The 20,287-nt window shown below is 59.7% G+C and overlaps 1 protein-coding gene across 15 annotated transcripts in view; it reads right to left on the bottom strand.

Annotated features, from left to right (window-relative positions):
* Positions 1-20,287, bottom strand: part of LOC126954946 (chloride channel protein ClC-Kb) — a 38,307-nt gene that overhangs the window by 11,454 nt on the left and 6,566 nt on the right. For 4 of the 15 annotated variants that reach the window (XM_050791047.1, XM_050791060.1, XM_050791065.1 and 1 more), the window contains 14 exons: positions 19,969-20,108; positions 19,592-19,669; positions 19,431-19,509; positions 18,776-18,901; positions 18,322-18,406; positions 18,107-18,208; positions 17,407-17,491; positions 16,956-17,129; positions 16,458-16,527; positions 16,185-16,295; positions 15,579-15,792; positions 14,408-14,541; positions 13,961-14,049; positions 13,344-13,451 (listed from right to left, as the gene is read on the bottom strand). The exons of 2 other annotated variants lie outside the window; for them this stretch is intronic. In XM_050791047.1, the coding sequence (XP_050647004.1) occupies positions 13,344-13,451; positions 13,961-14,049; positions 14,408-14,541; positions 15,579-15,792; positions 16,185-16,295; positions 16,458-16,527; positions 16,956-17,129; positions 17,407-17,491; positions 18,107-18,208; positions 18,322-18,406; positions 18,776-18,901; positions 19,431-19,509; positions 19,592-19,669; positions 19,969-20,108 (1,595 nt within the window). Of the gene's footprint in view, positions 1-110; positions 240-1,203; positions 1,311-1,924; positions 2,078-11,813; positions 12,249-12,594; positions 12,682-13,343; positions 13,477-13,960; positions 14,050-14,407; positions 14,542-15,578; positions 15,793-16,184; positions 16,296-16,457; positions 16,528-16,955; positions 17,130-17,406; positions 17,492-18,106; positions 18,209-18,321; positions 18,407-18,775; positions 18,902-19,430; positions 19,510-19,591; positions 19,670-19,968; positions 20,109-20,287 lie in introns of those variants that run through there. 9 more of the 15 variants (XM_050791086.1, XM_050791127.1, XM_050791075.1 and 6 more) reach the window with 8 other exon arrangements.

Here is a 20,287-nt window from a genome sequence, read left to right as displayed (position 1 = left end):
ACCCAGAGCCCACCTCCCACCTCTGCTACACCTGGCGACATCCACCTGGCATCCCCAGAGTGAGCTCAGGATCCCTTGGCCCAGAGCAGCACCTGCCATGGAGGGGTTACCTTGGACAACACTCCCGACAGCCAAGTCCATGGCATAGCTGACCAGGGCCATGAGCACCCCGAGGACCATCAGGAAGTACCAGTCCTCACCCAGGCGGAACAGCTTCTGCTTCAGCCACTCCAGGCCACCTGGGGCAGGGCGTGGGGTCATGGCACAGGGTGGGGCAAGAGGCACAGACAGTCCCATCCTAGGAGGCCTGCTGGGTTCCAGGCAGGGAGGCTGGGGCAGTGGGGTGGAGCTTGGTGGTGGACTCTGGGGTAGTCCTGAGGGGGACCTGCCTCACATAAGTAGCCGGGCAGGATTTGTGGCAGGCAACAGTGGTGACACAGTGGGTGCCAGACCTGCTGCCCCTGCCGGAAGGCCTTTGACCTGTCCACCCTCCCCATCCCTGCCTGTACTGGGAGGTTCCTGGGGGACAGGGAGTGTGGAGGAGGCTGGCAGCTACAGCTTTCACCTGTATCCCCGCAGAGTCCGTAGCTGACAGAGCACCAGGGTCTAGCAGACTCCTGCGTGTCCCAGGGCCTGTGGCACCAGGTATCCTCTGGGTCCACAGCAATGCCCCTGGCCAGCTGGCTACCAGCCCAGCCTGGGAGCTGGCCCTCACTGGCTGTGGGCACCAGCCCCTGGGGCTGCACTTAGCCTCCTTCTGGAGTCCCTACTTGCTCTGCCCTGTAGCTGAGGGGACAGTCAGGTCTCAAAGTGAACAAGGCACATGAGGCTCCAAGGAAAGGTGCCAAGTGCAGGTTGCCCCAGCCCCTTGCTGTGGCCCCAGTTGTCTCAGCAGCTAACCCCCACGTCCCCTCACTGGCACAGGTAGGTGAGGGAGAGGCCTGGGTGGAGGATGGGCACAGTGACCAGGCCTTGGGCTATATCTCCCGAAAGGCAGAGGGCAGATGCCTGACCCATCTGACCCACAGACAGTGGGACAGACAGACCCTTTCTCTCCCTGCCTCCCAGGAGACTTTGGGCAGTGATGTCCTGGACAAATGCCAGGAGGAGGGTGGCTTCTGGGCAGGGAGGTGCGGTGGGAGCTGGGCAGGAGTGATGTCCTGAGTGGTCCTCCAGGGGAAGGGAAGAGGACCTGGCTCTCACCTCGGACGCCTTGGCGGATGCGGGGACACGGGCCCCACAGCTCCTGCAGAGTCACAGGGTCCCCTGAGGAGCCCTCACGCAGCCCCACCAACTCCTCCATCAGGCCCCTGGGGAAGCAGATAGAGGGAGGGACCCGGGTGAGCTGCTGCACATCCTCGCGCTGCCTCTAGGCCCTTCCAGTGCTCTACCCACCAAATCAAGAGGAAGGATTGTGCTTTCGTGTGTGTGTGTGTGTGTGTGTGTGTGTGTGTGTGTGAAGTTACCACACTAGGTCTGTGTGTGCCCTCATCCCTGAGATTCCATCACTGAGGGTGTGTACCTGTGTGTGTCATTTTGTGGGATGGGGGTGGGATTCCTAGGTATCCCCCCGTGTCTAGCAGCAGATTGGGCACAGGCCGGAGCCTAAGCCCTGCTCAGAGCCCCTTCCCCTTCTGTGGCCGCTGCTCCCACCCTTCTGGGTCGCTTGGCACTTCCGCTGCTGGAATCAGTCTCTGCCCAGGGCTGAGACTCACTGCAGAGTCCCATGGATGGCTCTGACTCTCCCTGTCCACCGCTGAGCACCCCCCACCCCAGCCCAGGCCACAGAGGCAGGAAAACCCCAAGCCCAGAAGGAGATCCCTCCAGGGCCACAGTGAGGTGCTGGCTTCTGCCCCTACCACCCCACACTCCGCCCTGCCTACCTGGCCCTGGCAGGCCCCAGCTCCTTGCAGCGACCCCTCACCTGTCAGTCCTCCTGCTGTGACTGAGCTGGCCCTCTTCTCACAGAGCCTCCAGCTCCCCTGCACCTGGACAGGTGTGTGTTCCAACAATCAACATCCTCCCCCCTTTGCTGCCGGGCCCAGGGTTTATGGCGAACACTTCGAATGTCCTTGAAAACCGACCAGAACTGCCCAGGCCGGAGCGGAGCAGAGCAGAGCTGCCAAGAGGGAGGGGAGCAGGAGCCTCTCCACCCACCACAGCGGCACAGAGGGTGGTGCCCGGCTGTCCTCAGGCTCCTGGGTGCTGCTGGACAGGGGCTGGGGAGGGGAGCGCACACACACAGCAGGACAGCGAGGGGTCATCTGCCAGGGCTGAGGCTCAGGGCCCAGGAGTCTCAGAACTGGACATGGAAGGTTTGGAAAAGCACAGAGGGAGAGGGGAGGAGGCTGGGCAGGGAAGGAGAAGGCAGGCCGGCAAAGGTGAGTGGGGTCAGCATGACCACAGCCTCCCTGTGTGCCAGGTAGAGAGTCAGCCTTCCCCAGATTAATTACCCTGAGTGCCCACGGAAATCCCACGAGGCAGGCAGTGTGATCCCGTTGGAGAGAAATGGCGTCTCAGGGAGGCGAGGCTGCCTGTCCAAGATCACAGAGGCCGAGGCAGAACCGGGATTCCCTGCCCAGGTTTGCCTGGCTCCAAAGCCTGCAGGCTGTGCCGAACGGTCCCGTCCTGATGAGCCATCTTGTCCAGGGCTGGCGAGGAGGTTGACACCTGAGGCAAGGCAGTGAATTGGGGTCAGGAACTGGGACTCGAGCCTTGTGTCCAGACCCTCCAGGCTCAGGAAATGCTTCTCAAAGCACACGTCCAAGGGCCAGCGGCTCTATCTGGGGACTTCTGGGTAATTCCACAGACTTTGTCCTACCCTAACAGAGGATGGGAGCACAGGTGTGAGGGGACATGGCGAGGAACAAGCATGTGCCGTGTGCCTGCTACGTGTCAGGAGCTTCCGATCTGCAACTCAAGTCCTCCTCCCCGCACCCTGTGAATGGGGAGAGCATTGCCATTTTGTAGATGATCAGAGAGGTGGGTCACTCATCCAAGGTCACACAGCAGAGGCTGAACCCAGCCCTCCACTGTGCAACTCTTTCCCTGCCACAATCTCCTCCGCTCCTGAGGCTGAACCAAGGCAATGGTTTGAGCACAGAACAGAAGAGTTGTGTCTGATGCCACTTTTGGGCAAGAGGCTGGGGGCAATTGCCTCCACTCCTACCAGACAGAGCCACCCTCTGAATAACATGATGGCCCTTGAATGATTGTTAAAACCTGGGACCCTGGGCTACCCTCTGCCTCTAGATGCCAGGCAAGTCAAATCAAAATCGAAGGTGTGTGTTGTAGGAGGTGGGACCCGAGCCCGCCTTCACCTTGGCCACCCCAACCTGTTGACTCTGCACAGCACCAGAACTGGCTTCCCTGTTGACATCCTAATCCCCAGTGTCTGGTCTGGGGCAGCTGCTGGTTACGGTCCCACATCCAGCACCGCACATTCGTATCCACACTCACCCCCCAACCCTGTGAGCACCAGGAGGCCGAGAAGAGCACAGCCAGGGGGCGCGGGACCCAGTGCAGGTCCCTCCCAAACCCACTGCCTCCACATCAGCCCTAATTTCTCCCCTTACACATCAGTCGCCTGGCAGCAGTAGCGGGGGCTCAGTAGAGTGACAGCAGGGGAGAACTCAGTGTGGCTCTGGGACCCTAACGCAAGCACCTCTGTTTCCTCCTCTGTCAAATGAGCTGAGCCTGAGACCTGGGTCTCTGTCTCATGACAGGATAAGGGTGGGAGTCGGGTGCCCAGGACCCACACAGCCCCCTCGCCTCAGAGCAGCTGAGGACTGGGGATGGGGGACAGGGCACCCTGAAAGAGACAGGGCGGGTATTGGTGGGAGCGGGGCGGTGCAGAGAACCCACATGCAGAGGTCACTGAGTCCCCACACTACTTCGCAGCCTGGCAGGTGACATGAAGCAGGGTCCCCTGCCCTGCTTTTATTCCAACAGTTACACCCCTACTGTCAGGTGCCTAGGAGGGGAGGGAGGCTCTGGTTATTCCTGACTTCCCAGAGGAACTGTGGGGACAGCTGGGGAGCTAGCAGATCCCCCATCTCCCACCACTCCCCAAGACACAGGCCTTACCAGCTCCCCCCCACAGCCCCTTCCCATGCCTTACCTGGTCCCACTGTCTTCAGCGAGAGGGGAAGGGAGTTGAAGAGTGAGGCGTGCTGCGGGTTCTTTAGGAACGCCAGGCTCCCAGAGTCCGAAGGTGGCTCCAGACACCCCAAAGGTTCCAGGCAGTCTCTGACTGGGACCAGCTCCAGGTGGAGGGGATCTGAGTGTTTCCTCAGTGACCACGTCCCTTCCCCTTCGCTTGGCCACCCCATGCCAGGCGCCTTGGGGTCTCAGCCCAGGTGGACTGGCCTGTGGGCTGAGGACCCACCAAGCACGGGACAGAGGCCAGAGAGGAAGAGACGCCTGCTAAAGTCATCCCGAGAGGCTGGGGCCGACACAGGCCTCTGCACATCCGATGAGAAGGGATGCTGGAGGGAAACAGTGGCCATGACAAGGTTCTGAAAAGACAGGAGATGCGGGGCTGGGCACAGTGGCTCATGCCTGTAATCCCAGCACTTTGGGAGGCCGAGGCCAGCAGATGACCTGAGACGAGGAGCTTGAGACCAGCCTGGCCAACCTGGCGAAGCCCCGTCTCTACCATAAATACAAAAATTAGCTGGGCAGGGGGGTGCACACCTGTAATCCCAGTTACTTGGGAGACTGAGGCAGGAGAATCGCTTGAACCCGGTAGGCAGAGTTTGCAGTGAGCTGAGATCATGCCACTGCACTCCAGCCTGGGTGTGATTCCTTCTCAAAAAAACTAACAAAACAAAAAGATTTAAAAAAAAAAAGAGACAGAAGACGTTTGGGCTGCTGGGGTGCTGACAGCCCGACCCAGTGGTAAGGGGACAGAGGGGAGAGATTGCAGGAGAAAGTCCTGAGCCCAGGAGATGTGGCGGCAAGTGTGATGCTGGCAAGATGCTTCCAGGCTGATGGAGCGGAGAGGGCACGGTGATGCCGCAGCAGAGAAAACAAGGCTCCGGAGGGGCGGGCAGGGATGGGAGCCAGTCCGGGATGGATGGGCAAGAAGGTCTTGGGTGCAGCAGAAACAGCTCTTCCTTTGTTGCAGAACGGAAAGGAGGTGATGTGAGCGAAGGCGCAGGCAGGGTGGTGATTTGGGGTAGAAAGAATTAAAAAAAGAAAAAAAAAAGAATTCTCCATCTAGATATATTTGGAAGATGTCACTCAGGGTCACTAGAGGCCCCACATCCTGGTGCATAATTTCCACCCTTGCTCCAGAGTCTGTGGCATGAACCCACTGGATGATATAATTACCTTCTCCCCAGCGGCCCTCACCTCCTGCTAAGCACCGCACTCAGCTCTTAGCCTCCGTTATGTTATCTAGGCCTCACCACAACTCGTGAGGTGAATGACATTGTCACCATTTTGCAGGGGAGGAGACATGTTCAGAGCTGTTAGGAATAGGCTAGGGATACCAGCTGGGAAACGGCAAAGTCAGAGCCCACACCCAAGCCTGCTCTATAAGCTGCACCCGCTGCCTCTCCTCCCAGCACCACTGTTGTCTCTTCCTTCTTACTCTGTATGCCAGGGGACACCAGAGCATGACCCATGAGAGGGCAGACCCCGACCTCACGGAGCACCAGAAGGCTGACCCCCTTCCCCGCCCAGGGCCCCACGACTCGGGCCATCTGCCAGCACAGCATGCCAGGCCCTGCCTGATCCTCTCTCTCCTCTTGTTTTAGGACAAACAGATGGATTTCTGTTGGGATCCTTGGCAGATCAGTGCACTTGTGTGTCCACCAGTCCAGCCAGCCCCAGCTGACACCATCGCCCCTCTATCCCCTGTGCCCAGCCCAGGCACACAGTCCCACCAGCCCTAAGACAAGAATCTGATGCAACAGTGGGTAGGGGTGGTCCCGTGGGAGTTGGTAGAATCTTTCTGGCTTTAGTTGCCCTGTTCTTGCCCACTGGCCAGAGGACCTGGTGGGCTGGGAGACGGGATGGGTGGGACTGGAGGGATGTCTGGCCAGCAGCCTGGCCCACCCTGCTCACTCCTCCTGCCCCTTCCTCTGGAGGTGCTTCCAGACCACCAACGGCTACCTGTCCGACTCCAGGTCCTGCCCCAGCAACTACAATGTGGCAGCCCTGGCCACCTCGTCCCTTGTGGGTAGGTTCTGGCTGCAACTCTCCTGCCCTTGGAGAATGCACGGTCCCACCGTAGACCCTGGCTGTGGGAAGGGCACAGCTGAGTTGCAGGTGGGAAGACGGCAGCCCTGTTGGATTCTCCATTTGCTAAATGCCAGAGTCCCATTTTCTAAATCCAGCCCTGCTGGATTCTCCATTTCTAAGTGCCACAGGTCACCGGGGGACCACTGGCTCAGGGTTCTGCTTCCACGAGTTAAACTGCTGGGTTCTTAATAAGCTCTGCGGGGGTGGGGCAGAGTTTTTCAGATGTCTGTCTGGCATGGCCTCCCTGCCTCTCTGCCAGTCACATCACCTTAATCCAGGTTCCCTGGAGGCAGAGCCTGACATAGGCATGACTGTGCAGGTGATTCCCTGGAGACTGGCCTTCAAGAGAAACCAGCAGTCAGAGGGGGAGGCAGAACGCGCTGGGAAGGGGCTCAGCAGGAGTCTAGCCCTGCCCACCTGGTCCCACCGCAGCGGTCCCACCGCAGCTTGGGAGCATGAATAGCACCCCAGAATTGATAGCACGCTATGTCAAGAGGCTGGACTATATTTTATTATTTTATTTTATTTTATTATTTTATTTTATTTTATTTTATTTTATTTATTTTGAGAGACAGAGTGTCACTCCGTCACCCAGGCTGGAGTGCAGTGGTGTGATCTTGGCTCACCGCAACCTCCGCCTCCCGAGATCAAGCAATTCTCCTGCCTCAGCTGCCCAAGTAGCTGGGATTACAGGTGTGCGCCACTACACCCAGCTAAGTTTTGTATTCTTAGTAGAGACAGGATTTCACCATGTTGACCAGACTGGTCTTGAACTCCTGACCTCAAGTGATCTGCCCACCTCAGGCTCCCGAAGGGCTGGGATTATAGGCCTGAGCCACTGCGCCCGGCCAGGGGCTGGACTTTATACTCTCCCACTGCTGCCTCACTGGCTGCCCCTGGGGAGGAATTTGCAGCCTCCCGGGCATATCTGGGTGAGGCAGCTCCCATTGGCTCAGGGCGGTTCTGCAGATACGGTTGTAGGTGTGAGCTCACAGCAGCAGCACCTGAAGCAGATGGGGATAGGCTCCTGGCACAGTAAAGGAGGTGTTGGTGATCACCACGGCATCAGGTGGCGCCAGCGTGGCCTTCACCTGTCTGTGCATACCCAGCTCTGCTCCATGCCCTGCAGGCTCTGCTTCACTAAAGCCCACCCAGCTCCCCCGGGACCCCTGGGGCCCTCCCTCCCCACATTGACCTGTGCCTTTCTCTTCCACCCGCAGCACCTTAGACCGCTGCACCTACCTTTCAAGAGCCACTTGAACCCCCGCCTTCTTCAAAACACCTTCTTAGATACCCAACACCCCCCACTTTAGTGATTGGGAGCGAGATTCTCCCCTTTCTTCCACATGCCCATCCTTCCCATTTTCCCAGCTCTCTAATTTCCTTTGTGGATACCTCCTCTTTCTTCTCAGTCTGTCACCCAGGCTGGAGTGCCGTGGTGCGATCTCCGCTCACTGCAACCTTCATCTCCCAGGTTCAAGAGATTCTCCTGCCTCAGCCTCCCAAGCAGCTGAGATTACAGGCACATGCCACCATGCCCAGCTACTCTGTGTGTGTGTGTGTGTGTGTGTGTGTGTGTGTGTGTGTGTGTGTGTGTGTGTGTTTGTGTGTATTTTTAATAGAGACACGATGACAGGATTTTACCGTGTTGGCCAGGCTGGTCTCAAACTCCTGACCTCAAGTGATCTTCCCGCCTTGGCCTCCCAAAGCACTGGGATTATAGGCATGGGCCACCACACCAAGCCTCGTCTTTCCTAAATATCACCATTCCTCACATCATGGCTTCGGAGACCCCGGTGACTCCCAGATCTGTGTTGTCAGACTTGGTTAATGACAATCCTGAACCTTTGCTGACAGCCCCTCTCTATCTTCCACACACAACTCCTCTCCTCCTAAAGCCCCCGACCCCTCCTCTCTGTCTGCCCAGCCCTTGCCATGTCTGTTGCTGGGTCCTTGCAGTAACCCCTAATCTTCCAACTGGGGTGTCTTTCTAAACAGCTGTGCTAACTGCTCACTCTCTTGCTCATTACTCTGCTGGGGCTCCCCACTGCACAAGGAGAATATCTGAGCCCTCCACCTGGTTCTCCCCAACCCTGTTCTGGCCCTGATCAGCTCCCAGCTTCTCCTGTCGCCCAGTCCTAATGTGGACCCCATGTCTCACCCCAGCTAGTCCTGGACTCATGCCAGACTCTTCCATGCCTTCATCCTCGTCTCATCTCTGAAATGAAACCTCCAGTCTTGCCTCTATCTGTCCAAACCCAACACACCTTCAAATTCCAATCCAAGGTCCCCTCTTCCAGGAAGCCTTCCCTGCCTGCTCTACCCACCCAGGTCTCACCTCCAGCAGAGCTGGCAGGCCACAGAGATGCTCTCTCAGAATGTATTTAATGGATCATGGAGAAAGCTGGGGGCTCATGAGTGGTCCTCGGGTGGATCTCCTTGGGCAGAAGGGTCTGAACTTAGTCAGAAAGGGAGTGAGGGGTGTGGGCGATCTGGGGGAGAAGCACCCAGTGGGTGGGAATATGGACTAGGAGTAGGATGCTGGGAGGAAATGCAGATGCCAGTGGGTGGGGGCATTGAGGGGAGAGGGCCGCAGAGCTCAGAGGACTCAGGGCAGGAGTGAGAAGGAGGCTTTGGAGGGCATGAGGAATTAGATAGGTATAGGCCCTTGGGGAGGTGTGGGGCACTGATGGAGACTGTAGCACACTGAGGGAATATGGGGTACAGGCCACCAGGTGGGCCTGAGGCATGGAGGCCAGGCCCTGGGCTGGGTCTTGTGTCAGGACAGTCACCCAGATGCCCTCCATGCCCCAGGGGTGGTGCAGAGCATCAAGGACCACATCACAAAGCCCACGGCCATGGCCCGAGGCCGCGTGGCCCACCTCATCGAGTGGAAGGGCTGGAGTGCCCAGCGGGCAGGCTGGGAGCTGTCCCCAGCTGAGGATGAGCATTACTGCTGCCTCCCAGACGAGCTGCGTGAGGCCCGCTTTGCTGCAGGTCAGTGAGGAGGGGCACTGGCCAGGGCTCCGTGGGGGTGAAGCTGGGACCTTGAGGGGCCCAGATCACTGCATGGGCATTGTCTGGGCAGGAAAAAATAATGGCATAGGGTGGGGGGCTATTAAGTGAGCATTCTTGACCACTGGGGCGTGGATGGGCAGCGCTGAGAAGCGGCCACCCTCCAGCCTGTCCTGGAGCAGCTCCATTGGGCACTGAGGCTGTCCCCACCCATCCCCCACTGAGCCAGATCTCGCTGTCCCCCCAGGGGTCGCCGAGCAGTTTGCCATCACAGAGGCCACACTGAGCGCTTGGTCCTCGCTGGACGATGAGGAGCTGCACCCCGAGAACAGCCCCCAGGGCATCGTCCAGCTCCAAGGTACAGCCCAGGAGGTCCGGGGGCAGGGGTGAGCAGAGCGGAGCTGAGGCTAGATGCCTGCCCACCACCAAATGCAGTGTGACCTCGGCCAAGCCCCTTCCTTTTCTCAGCCTAATTTTCTTCATCTGCAAAATGCGGCAGTGATCCTTGCCCTGCCCATTGCCCGGCAGTGCCAGGAGCAGGAAGGAGAGAATGAGCACAGTGGGGGCGGGATTCGAGTGCTTACCGCACTGAGGGCTGTGCATGAGGCATCTCCCGGAATCCTCACAGCAGCCCTAGGGAGTGGGGTCCTGTCGTCCCCATTTTACAAATAAGGAAACAGAGGCACTCAGAGGTTCAGAAACTTACTCCAAATGACACAGTTAGAAGCGTCAGAGCTGGATCTGAAACTTAGCACCAGACACAAGCAACCGCCTTTCTAGAAGCCCAGGTTACTATAGAGGGCTTCAAGGAGCCTTGGCCCTGGGGGAAGCCTGCGCTTAATCCTCCCTGACAGATGGAGAGGGACGGGGAGGGGACAGAGGCCCAGGGGAGCACTGGTTGTCCCAGTTCTCAGAGAGTACAGGCTGGCTCCAAGCCCACTCTTGACTCCTCCGTTTACTGCCTCGAGGAGGAACCTGGGGCTCAGAGGATTTTGGTGACTTGACCAAGGTCACAATGCTCGCCAGTCACACAGCTGGATTTGGAGGCAGGTCTTCTGCCCCTTGCCCTTTCTCACACTCCCAGAGAGGGCGAAGAGCCGGATTCGGGACGCCATTCCCCCGTCACCCTGTTGCTTTTCCAGATCTGGAGAGCATCTACCTTCAGGACAGCCTTCCCAGGGGCCCCTCGCAGGATGACAGCCTTCAGGCCTTCTCCTCGCCCAGCCTCTCCCCTGACAGCTGTCCCTCACTGGAGGAGACCCCCAGCACCGCTGGCATCCCGCAGCCCCCCAGCCCAGAGCTGCAGCATCGGCGGCGGCAGCCCGGGCACCAAGGACCCGAGGGTGGGACACACCTACCGGGCTCCCTCCCCTCTGTGGACAGCGGTTCCGTCTGGGAGGAGGACGAGGTGTTCTATAACTGAGGCGGGGGCTGTGCTGGTCAGGCACCTGCTCACACCATGACCTCGCCTGGTGGGCAGTCCAGGCAAATCTGGATCCTGGGGTCCAGGGCAGGGCATCTCTTGACCCCTCGGGTAGGCACAGGGTAGGTGTGGCAGGGATGGGGCCAGCGCTCATCATGGCCTCTCTGTGCCTCGGCGGACCTGCCCCAGCAGTGGCAGCCATAACCCCCTCCTCCTTCATTACTTCACTCAGGTGGGCACCTTCCCCTGCAGGGTGTCTGCCCTCAGGGAACTCAAGGACTCTCAGAGACACCAGGGCAGCCTGGCCCAGAGGAGCAACAGCCAGGCCCCCAGGAGAACAGCCATGGAGAGAACTGAGACCCACTTAGAGGGGAGTCTGGGAACCCTGCCTGTACCTGGGGCTCAGTCCCTCCCCACTCTCTCTGTGTGTCTGCCCCCCAGCAAAGGTGGGGTGGCCACTTCTGGTAGCTAAGCACCTGCTCCCCGGCTGTCCTCACCAGGACATCTGTCTCTCTGGAGTGTCTGTCTGTCTGTCCCTCCCTCTCTGAACCTGCTTCCTCGGTGTCCCCTGCTCCTCACCCCCGGGAGCCCACTCTCACTCCTTACAGCTCCCTCCCATCTCACTCAAGGTTCTCTGAGGACATTTAAAGTGGTGGGTTCACCCTGGTGATCTTGGCCTGGTCTCTGCTGGGGAAGATGTGACCTTGGGCCCCTGGGGAGAGTCCAGAGGGAGTCAGGGAGGACCCTTAACGCCAATACATACACAACCAGGCAACCTGGGCCACCCAGGCTTAGAAGACTCATGGAGGATGCCCAAGGCTCGGTGGACTCCCCAAGAAACCACACTTGGGTCCTGGCTTTATGAGCTGTGGCTCAGCCAAGCAGGAGACTAGGGCTTGAGTGACACAGCGTCCCACTTATTCATGAGGACAAGCATCACAGACCTGGTGGGAGACCCTCTCTCCCTACCATCTCCCTGCCAAGAAGTGGAGCATGAGGAGGAGTCCAGGGGCCCGAGCCTGCAGTGTCCACATGACCACGGGAAACTCACTCTGGGCCAGCGCAGGTGAGGAGCTCCAGTCCCAGGCCAGCAACCTTGCAGCTGAGATGAGGGATGGACAGCGGCTCTGGGAACCAGCTTTATTTTTCTCTGGAGCTTCTCAATGGGAATCAGACAACCCCAGAGAGCATCTGTGCCTGCCCTTGGTGACAGCGTACTCCAATCTCGTTATTCATTAATGTGATGGCCAGTCACTGAGCTCCTGGCAGATACTGGTTTTCCGTCATCTCACACTTAGCTCTGTCCAAGGTGGGATTTGTCTTTCAAGGCAGGAGCCATTGTCACACCCAGGATGAGCCATCTTCTTCTGAGCTAGGTTAGAGTTGTCTGTTATGCCAAGGAATGGAGCTGGGTTGGAGTGGGGGTAAGGGGTGACGGGGGAAGAGAGGCAGGGTCTCAGCCCAACCTCAGTACCAGGGTAGCTGGGGTGCCGTTTCATCTTGCTGGACTGGCTCACTTTGGGGCTGGTGGGTTTGTCAGGTTGGAAATTGCTTTCTTCATCTAGAACAGAGAAAGGGGGAGGGGGCTGGAGGGGGGATGTAGAGGAGGTTGACAGGGCGGCACCAGCATTTTTAGTCCCCTAAGGGTGGTTTCTGGGTGAATAGTAGAGCCCGTGCCACCCCATTGCACAGATGGGGTCACTGAGACAGAGGGGGCAGGCTGGCCACTGGCCAGGAAACAAGGTAGGGGAGCCAGGCCCAGTGGCCAATCTGGGCCAGGAAGAGGGACTCATCAGTATCCTCTGAATCCCCCCAGGTTTGGATGGGAGCATGCCGGTGTCCCCCCCACCTCCCCAGCCTTCTCAGGCATGGGTCCCCTGCTTTGCTCTGCCCCGGGACCCTGGTACCTCCACCCAGGACACGCAGCCCACAGCTCTGCCCCGCGATGTCACGAAGAGGGACTGAAGGTTCAACAGCTCAAAGAGGTTGTGTGCCTGGATGGGGGATTGTTAGGAAACACTGGAGGGTAGAAGGCGCCCAGCCCACCCTCTGGCCCACTCTGCCACGCCTCTGAGCCGGGAAGAGGGGCCGGGCCTGGTGTGTGTGGGAGGCAAGAGATCCAGGCCTGCAATGTCCAGTGTGGCCACTGGGAGATGCCAGAGTCCATGCAAGGGTCTAGGCGAGACCACAGGTGAACAGGACCCAATATCCAGCACCCTCCAGCAGCACAGAGGTGGCAGGGCCATCTCCAGGTTCCCTGTGGGCTTCTGCCCCTTCCCTGCTCATGTGACAGGCTCTGTCTCAACTGGCTACATAATTTGTCCAAGATCACACAGGGATAATGTGGTGGACCTGAAATTGAAATGCACGTGTGCCGTGGTGCAACTCCACTGTCTTTCTCCACCCAGAGACTTCCATTTGCCAAGCCCCCCACTTCCCTTGTCTCTCTGCATCATCCCTGCAACCCTGGCAGTGAGGGGCGACAGGGCGGGAGCCTCCCTTCCCAGAGAGCTGATGAAGACACAGGCCCAGGAGGGGCAGGAAGCAGCATGAGGTGGGCAGGGCAGGTTGGGAGGGGAGGCTGGAGCCTGAGCTCCTCATCAGCTCTTGCCCTGCCCCAGGGGCCTCGTGCATCACACTCCCCAATATTTGTTACCTGGTGCATGGTGGTCTCTGAGAATAGCGTCAGGGTCACTGGTTCCGTCGGGCAGCCCCCAGCCAAGATGTCCTGGAGACACTGCTGGCTCTCTTGGCCTGGTCTCTGCTGGAGAAGATGTGACCTTGGGCCCCTGGACAGAGTCCAGAGGGAGTCAGGGAGGACCCTGAACCCCAACACATACACAACCAGGCAACCTGGGCCACCCAGGCTTAGAAGACTCATGGAGGATGCCCAAGGCTCGGTGGACTCCCCAAGGAACCACACTTGGGTCCTGGCTTTATAAGCTGTGGCTCAGCCAAGCAGGAGACTAGGGCTTGAGTGACACAGCGTCCCACTTATTCATGAGGACAAGCATCATAGACCTGGTGGAGACCCTCTCTCTCTATCATCTTCCTGCCAAGAAGTGGAGCATGAGGAGGAGCCCAGGGGCCCTAGCCTGCAGTGTCCACATGACCACGGGAAACTCCCTCTGGGCTAGGGTTATGGGTGCAGGGCCGGCCTCCCCAGGATGCCTCTCTCAGACCACCTCTTCCTCAGGAGAACAGCGGGTCCCTCCCCTCCCATCCCTGCTGACCGATCCCTGCCCCATCCCCACGCCCCTCAGGAGTACCTACCTGGTGTCCTGGAGCCCAGGAAGCTGGCTCAGCCTGGAGGGCCTGCACCAGCTGGGCCCTCTGCACGACGCCCACTAGGATCTGGGACTCTGGCAAGTGGAGAGGGAGAGGTAGGAAGGCACATTACGAAGAAACAGGCCTGAGGCCAAGCTTCCGGAAGACCCTGGTGGTGTCGCCACGCTCCTACCCCAGCAGCTGCCCAGGGGATGCCTTACAAGCACTCGGCTGACTCTCTTTAGACACGTCAACCATCCCAAGGGAGGGTGGCCATGATTTCCATTTTACTGATGAGGAAACTGAGGCTCACGTGAAGTGACTTGCCCAAGGTCACACGGTTGGTTGCTAAGTCACAGAGCCTGGATGCAGATCCTGTCTGCCTGACAGGTCCACGAAGGAGGCAGAGGGCATCCCCCACCCCCGACTTCCCCCTCCCTTCCGGCTGGGCACCTGTGCTCTCCACCAGGGGATACTCAGCCACATCTGTGGAGGTCACAACCTTGACCACCTCCTCCAGTGGCATGTCCTTGGCCAGTGTGGTGATGCTGCGGTTCATGAAGTGCTCCACCCTCACGCGGTGGGAGCTGCAGGCAGAGGGGCTCCCATCAGGTCCCAGAGTCGGGGATGTGAGACCCAGGCTGGCAGGAGGATCTGGGGGGAGCTTTGCTAGAACTGGGGACCCACGGCTCTGGAGTGTGGGCAGGGCCAGAGAGGTTCGTGGAATGAGGGATTCCTAGAACCCACGGTGGGAGGAAACCTGGGGACCACATTACTGATGGCCCCGTTCCAAATCCCCAGCCCCCTGGACCCCCATGTCCCCCAGACCAGCTCCACTTGGGTCTTGTCCCAGCTTGGACAGAGCTGAGTGTGAGATGACGGAAAACCAGTATCTGCCAGGTGCTCAGTGAGTGGCCATCACATTAACGGATAACGAGATTGGAGTACAGACCCAGCAGCCTTCCCTGCATAGCTCCATTTGATTTAAAAGGGTATGTCACCCCCGAGGAAAAACTTGGAAGTCTGAAAACCACTGGTATAAACAGCCCCATTTTCCAGATGGGGAAACAGGTTCAGAGCAAGGCAGCAGCTTGCTTGTGTTTGGAGCGGGGCCTCGGACCCAGGGACTCTCAGAGCCTCTTTGGTCTGCTTCTCTGGGGCCAGAAGCTGCTCTGGTCCTATCTGGTTGAGTGAGGACCTCAAAGCCCATTTCCATTCTCATTCCACCTCCTACTCCCAAAGTCCCAGCAAGGACAGCAGAAGTGGGGAGAGGGGAGGAGACCTCTCGAATCTGGTGCTGACTCTCCGTGTCACCTGGAGCAAGACACGGCACCTCTCTGAGCCCCGGTTTCCTCAACCTGTACACGGGGCAATACTCATCCTCCTGCTGTGGAGCCCTGCTGACCCCTAGACAGACACTGAGGCCTCAAGGCCAACAACTTGCCCAAGGTCACCCAGGGCACTGGGGAGAATGGAGACCAGAGCACGGCTGTGTGTCAGCCCCTCCCAGCCCCCATGTCCAAGGTCAGCTGCAGTGGCATTTCTTTTTGGAGGTGCCCTCCACCCCCAGCCAAGCCCAAACACTGTGACCCCCTTCAGCCAGCCTGAGGTGTGCGCCACTCACCCGATGTTGCGGCCCAGAATCCGTGGCAGGTATGGCAGCTTCTTGACAATGATGGTGCCATCGTAGAAGGAGGGCTGGCAGCTCTGTGCAATAGCGTTGGCTGCCAGCACCGCCATCAGCACGGGCAGTGCGTGCACTATCTGGCCGGTCAGCTCAAAGGCCAGCAGCGCCGTGGAGATGGTATGGGTCACAGCCCCTGAGAAGGCCGCAGCCCCTGCAGGGGCAGAGCCACACAGTTCGGCTCAGGCCAGGAGCCAGGGGCCAGGGGCCAGGGGCCAGCCTCACGTGAGGGCATAACTGGCCTGGCTGCGGCCAGGGCCTAAGGTGGGAATTGTAAGAGGCCATAGCCTGGGCACTGTGGGAAGCGCCACAAGGCCTGGGCTTGTGAGAAGAGAGGGATAAGGGAGGCCATGGGGCTGGGGATAGGACAGGAGCCATGAGGGAGTGATGGGCCCCCGGGAATGGTGGGGCTCAGGAGGGACAGACCCCCATGATAGGTGGGGGGTTCACTAGAGGACTCAGTGCCCTGTAGAGCCACTGGCCAATTCTCCAGGTCCAGCCCAGCCCCACGACATCGCCCACCCAGCAGGGCCCTGACCCACTCACCTGCCAGGGCATAGCCCCCGGGCATGATGGGATTGGTAACCCCTCCAGCCACGATGCCCTCAGGGAAGGCGAGAGCAAGAGCCTCTCCCAACAGGCGCCCGATGGCAGCTCCTGGCCAGACTTAGGGTGAGGGGAAGCCAGGCTGACCCAGCCCCCACAGCCCTCCATCCCTGAGGACCATCCTCAGTACCACCCGGGAAGAAGGTGAACCAGGATGCATGGCCCCGCCCCAAGAACCCCAAAACTCTCAGAACCTCAGGACCTCTGACTCACCAAGGATGAAGATGGGCATGAAGTACCCGGCAGGCATGGGGATGGTGGTGGCCAGAATCAGCATCCAGAACTGTGGGAGTGGGGAGCCCGGGGCAGAGGTTAGAGGCCCCTGAGCAAGGCATGGACAAGAGAAGACAGGACAGGGGACAGGGGAGTGTCCTAGAGAGAAAGAGGGTGCCCGGCCATGCGCCCACTGCCAGAGTCTGGCATTAGGGGAGGGTCCTCACCCTGAGAAATGCCCACTGTGTGCCTGGCACTGTGCCAGGTACATTCCTTTCTTCCTCCTCAGCCTTCCCAGTAACCACCCCATTTTAAAGATGGGAAGAGTGAGGCCCAGAGAGCTGAAGTCACTTGCCCAGGACCATGCAGTGGGCAGGGAGCACATCAGGAAGTGTGGGTGGAAGGCCTGGGCTCCATGCCACCAGGTGCAGGGAGGCACCCCCCCACCCACCAGAGCTTGTCCTGGCTCTGTGCTCATCTGGGGACCAGGGGGCCCACCTTCATAACCAGGAAGAAGGCAAGGGTCCCAAAGATGGTGAACCGCGGGTGGTACCATTCCCACCACAGGTGCTGGGGGTCGAGCTCCTCGGGCCAGGGTGGGCTGGAGTTCCGGGTCATCAGCCCCCAGGCATGGTTGTCGAACAGCGAGTCCAGATGCTGCTTCATGGACAGCTGTGGTGGGGCAGGTGGGAACTGGACTTGAGGGGCCCCGAGTGGCAGGCCCCCGCCGTCCCCGCACCGCCTGACCCTGCCTGGAATCCTCCTCTGCCACTTCCCAGCAGGGGGCCTTGGGCAGGGCTCTGACCTCCTGGAGCTATGGTCTCCTTATCTGTAGAATGATGCCCAGGTGTTGCCCTTGTGGGGTGCCGAGGGGATTACGTGAGACACATGTAAAGGGGAAAACAAATGGGGGTTCCCACTCCTGCCACCCCCACTCAGGGCCCCTTACCCGAGAAGCTAGGAAGCGGCCCACACCGGGCGGGTAGGTGATGGAGGCGAGAACCAAGGTGGCCAGGGCCGAGTACACAGGCTTGCTGTGGAGGGTGGGTGAGCTCTAGGGCTGGCCCTCCCTTTCCCACATCCCGAGGAGAGGGAAGCAGGGCCTGGCCCAGGCAGCAGCAGAGCAAGGACTGGGGAGGAGGAAGGGTGGGAGCAGGGAACATGGCCCCCTCCAGCGGGTGGAGCCCATGAGGTGAGCCCCTCGCTACTGGGTATGACTGAGGGCAGAGGAATCACACAGGAGATTAAGAGGAGAATTGGGGCAGAGGCAGGCTGGGAGGGAGGAGAGAGTGGGCCGCGCCGGGGCAGGCCATGTGCATCTCGGGGCAGGAGGGCTGGCCAATGCTAAGGCCAACTCCAGAGGCCACACAAGATTTGAAGGGGCAAGGGTTTGAGGCTCAGTGAGGGGATGGGGGATTGCTGAGAGAGTGTAGACTGAAGGAGGGATGGGAGTTCAATGGGGGGTTTGCAGCCCAGTAAGGAAGGGGGGACAGTGACTGTGGGGACTTGGAGAGGGGTGTTAGGTGCTCCATGGGCTAGGGAAGGATTTAGGGGCTCAGTTGGAGGAAGGGGGTGGGGCTTTCTAAATAAGGTTTGGAGCCCACAAGGGGCTCGCTGAGATGTCCCCAGCCCCTAGGCCCGGAGCCTACCTGGTGGCCAGCAGTTTGGAGCTGAACCGATTGGTCTTGATGAAGCTGAGGAAGGTTCGCTGACAGAAGAGGTAAGCACAGCTCAGGACACCACAGATGCCACTGCGGGGGTGGAGGGAGGTAAGACCAGAGCCTGAGCCCAGTGCCAGGGGCCACAGTCCAGGCCTGGGGGGAATGCCATACTGGACTCTCAGGGGCCCAAGGCACCCACTCACCCCAGTGCCACAAAAAAGAAGATCTCCGGCAGGTCGAAGGGAACATCCACCCGGAAACTGGTCTTGTAGAGGGAGGTGATGGTCTCTGGGGAAGGAGAGCAGTGGGGAGTCGAGATGGCGCTCCCACCCCACCCGAACACAAGTCCCAGACTAACAGCCCAGGGTGGAGGGGGTGCCAGGTCCTGACCCGGAATGTGTGTCCTGGCATTCCAGGCCCCCACAACCAGGCTCCTGCCTCCCTGCCCAGCCTCATCCCTTCTACCCTCAGGGCTCCTGCCCTTCATGTTCAGCACACGTCAGCCCCTTCCATCCTCCCAAAGAGGTGGGAACAGGGAGGAGGAAAAAGAGGGAGAGAGAGGGAAGAGGAGAGCAAGGGGTGTACACAGGGGAGAAGGGAGGCCACCTCGCCCCAGCACCCAGGCAGGGCCAGGGTCAGGCAGCCCAGGGGGCTCACCCTGCTCGCTATTGAAGACCGCCAGGAGCCGGAACATGAAGGCCCCGCAGGTGGCTGCAAAGAAGCCCCTCCAGTAATCCCAGACAGAGAAGTGGGAAGACATGACCTCGATGCTGAACAGGACGCCTGGGGGCGACACTGATCTCAGGTGGGCCCCCCACCCCCACTCACCTGTGGCTGTAGGGCCCCCTCCCCCTGTCACCTCCTCCCTGACCCATCTGTCCTGCTCTGCTACAGCCCGGACAGGGACAGACAGGAGGGGAGGGCAGGGCATGCGCCCTGGGCAGGGAGGAGCCCGCTGCCCAGAGACCCGTCCAACCTGGAATGCAGGTGTGCATCCTCTCACTATCGGGTGGGAACAGTTTGATCCTCATTTTACAGAGGAAGAAGCTGGGCTCAGAGAGGCCAAGGGGCCAGTGGATTTCAAACCCAAGTCTATGTAATGTTACCCTGAAGCCTCTCAACACCACCCAACCACGCCCCCCACCACCCGCCCCCCGCCGCCTCCGGGAGTGGCTATACCCAAGGCGGGGCCGAAGTAAGAACTAGAATGAGACCCACCCCCTCCTCCAGGCTCTCAGAGGGGCCGAGGGAACCCAGGGAGTGAGGGGAGGAGCTTGAGGGACCCAGGGGGCGGGGCATGAGGGAGTCTCACCGCTGAAGGGAGCTCCAAAGACTGTGGCCACGCCCACTGCCGCCGCTGCCACCAACATTTCGTTTTGCTTGCTCTTGTTCTGGGGGATCCGAGTCCGGGGCTCAGCGTCAGCCCCCTCCTTCCCCACTCCCAGTCCTCCAAGGAAGCCCCGAGTCCCTAACCTCAGGCTCCCCGACGGTCGTGGTGCGCACACGGCCCAGGTAGGCAGCCATCATCACAGACAGGTGCACGAAAGGGCCCTGCAGAGGGAAGGGTGGGCCCAGGGCCCAGGTGAGGGCAGCATAGACAGCCTCACCCAGAGGCAGCACGGCTTCCCCACCACACCCCCTCCTCCCTCTCTCCAACCCCCAGGGCTGTCCTCAGATGGCTTTTGTCACACTCTGGGGACCTGGCCTGGCTCTTCCCCTAAGACTAAGCTCCCTGAAGGCAGGCACTGGCCTGAGTCTGCTCTGATCCAGCTTTGGTAGGGTGATGGGGGACAGGCTGGGGCAGGGTTGGGTGGGTGGGGTGGCTGGGGTGCCCTCACCCCTGCCCATACCACTTTGCCCAGGAAGAGGGTGCTGCCGGTGGCCAGTGTGCAGGAGAGGCCCACCACCTTGGCCCCAAAGTTCTTGATATCCAGGTAGTCCTCCAAGATCACACCCGCCAACATGGTCTTCAGCTCCGGGATTCCAGAACCTTAGCCAGAGAGGACAGGAACAAGAAGGGGACAATCTCTAGATTAAAACTCTCAGCCGGGCGCAGTGGCTCACACCTGTAATCCCAGCACTTTGGGAGGCCAAGGCGGGCAGATCATGAGGTCAGGAGTTTGAGACCAGCCTTGCCAACGTGGTGAAACCCCATCTCTACTAAAGATA

Source organism: Macaca thibetana, chromosome 1, assembly GCF_024542745.1.
Source record: "Macaca thibetana thibetana isolate TM-01 chromosome 1, ASM2454274v1, whole genome shotgun sequence".
Taxonomy (NCBI): Eukaryota; Metazoa; Chordata; class Mammalia; order Primates; family Cercopithecidae; genus Macaca; species Macaca thibetana.
The sequence above is the reverse complement of the archived record's forward strand: the minus strand, read 5'-3'. Positions and strand labels throughout refer to the sequence as shown.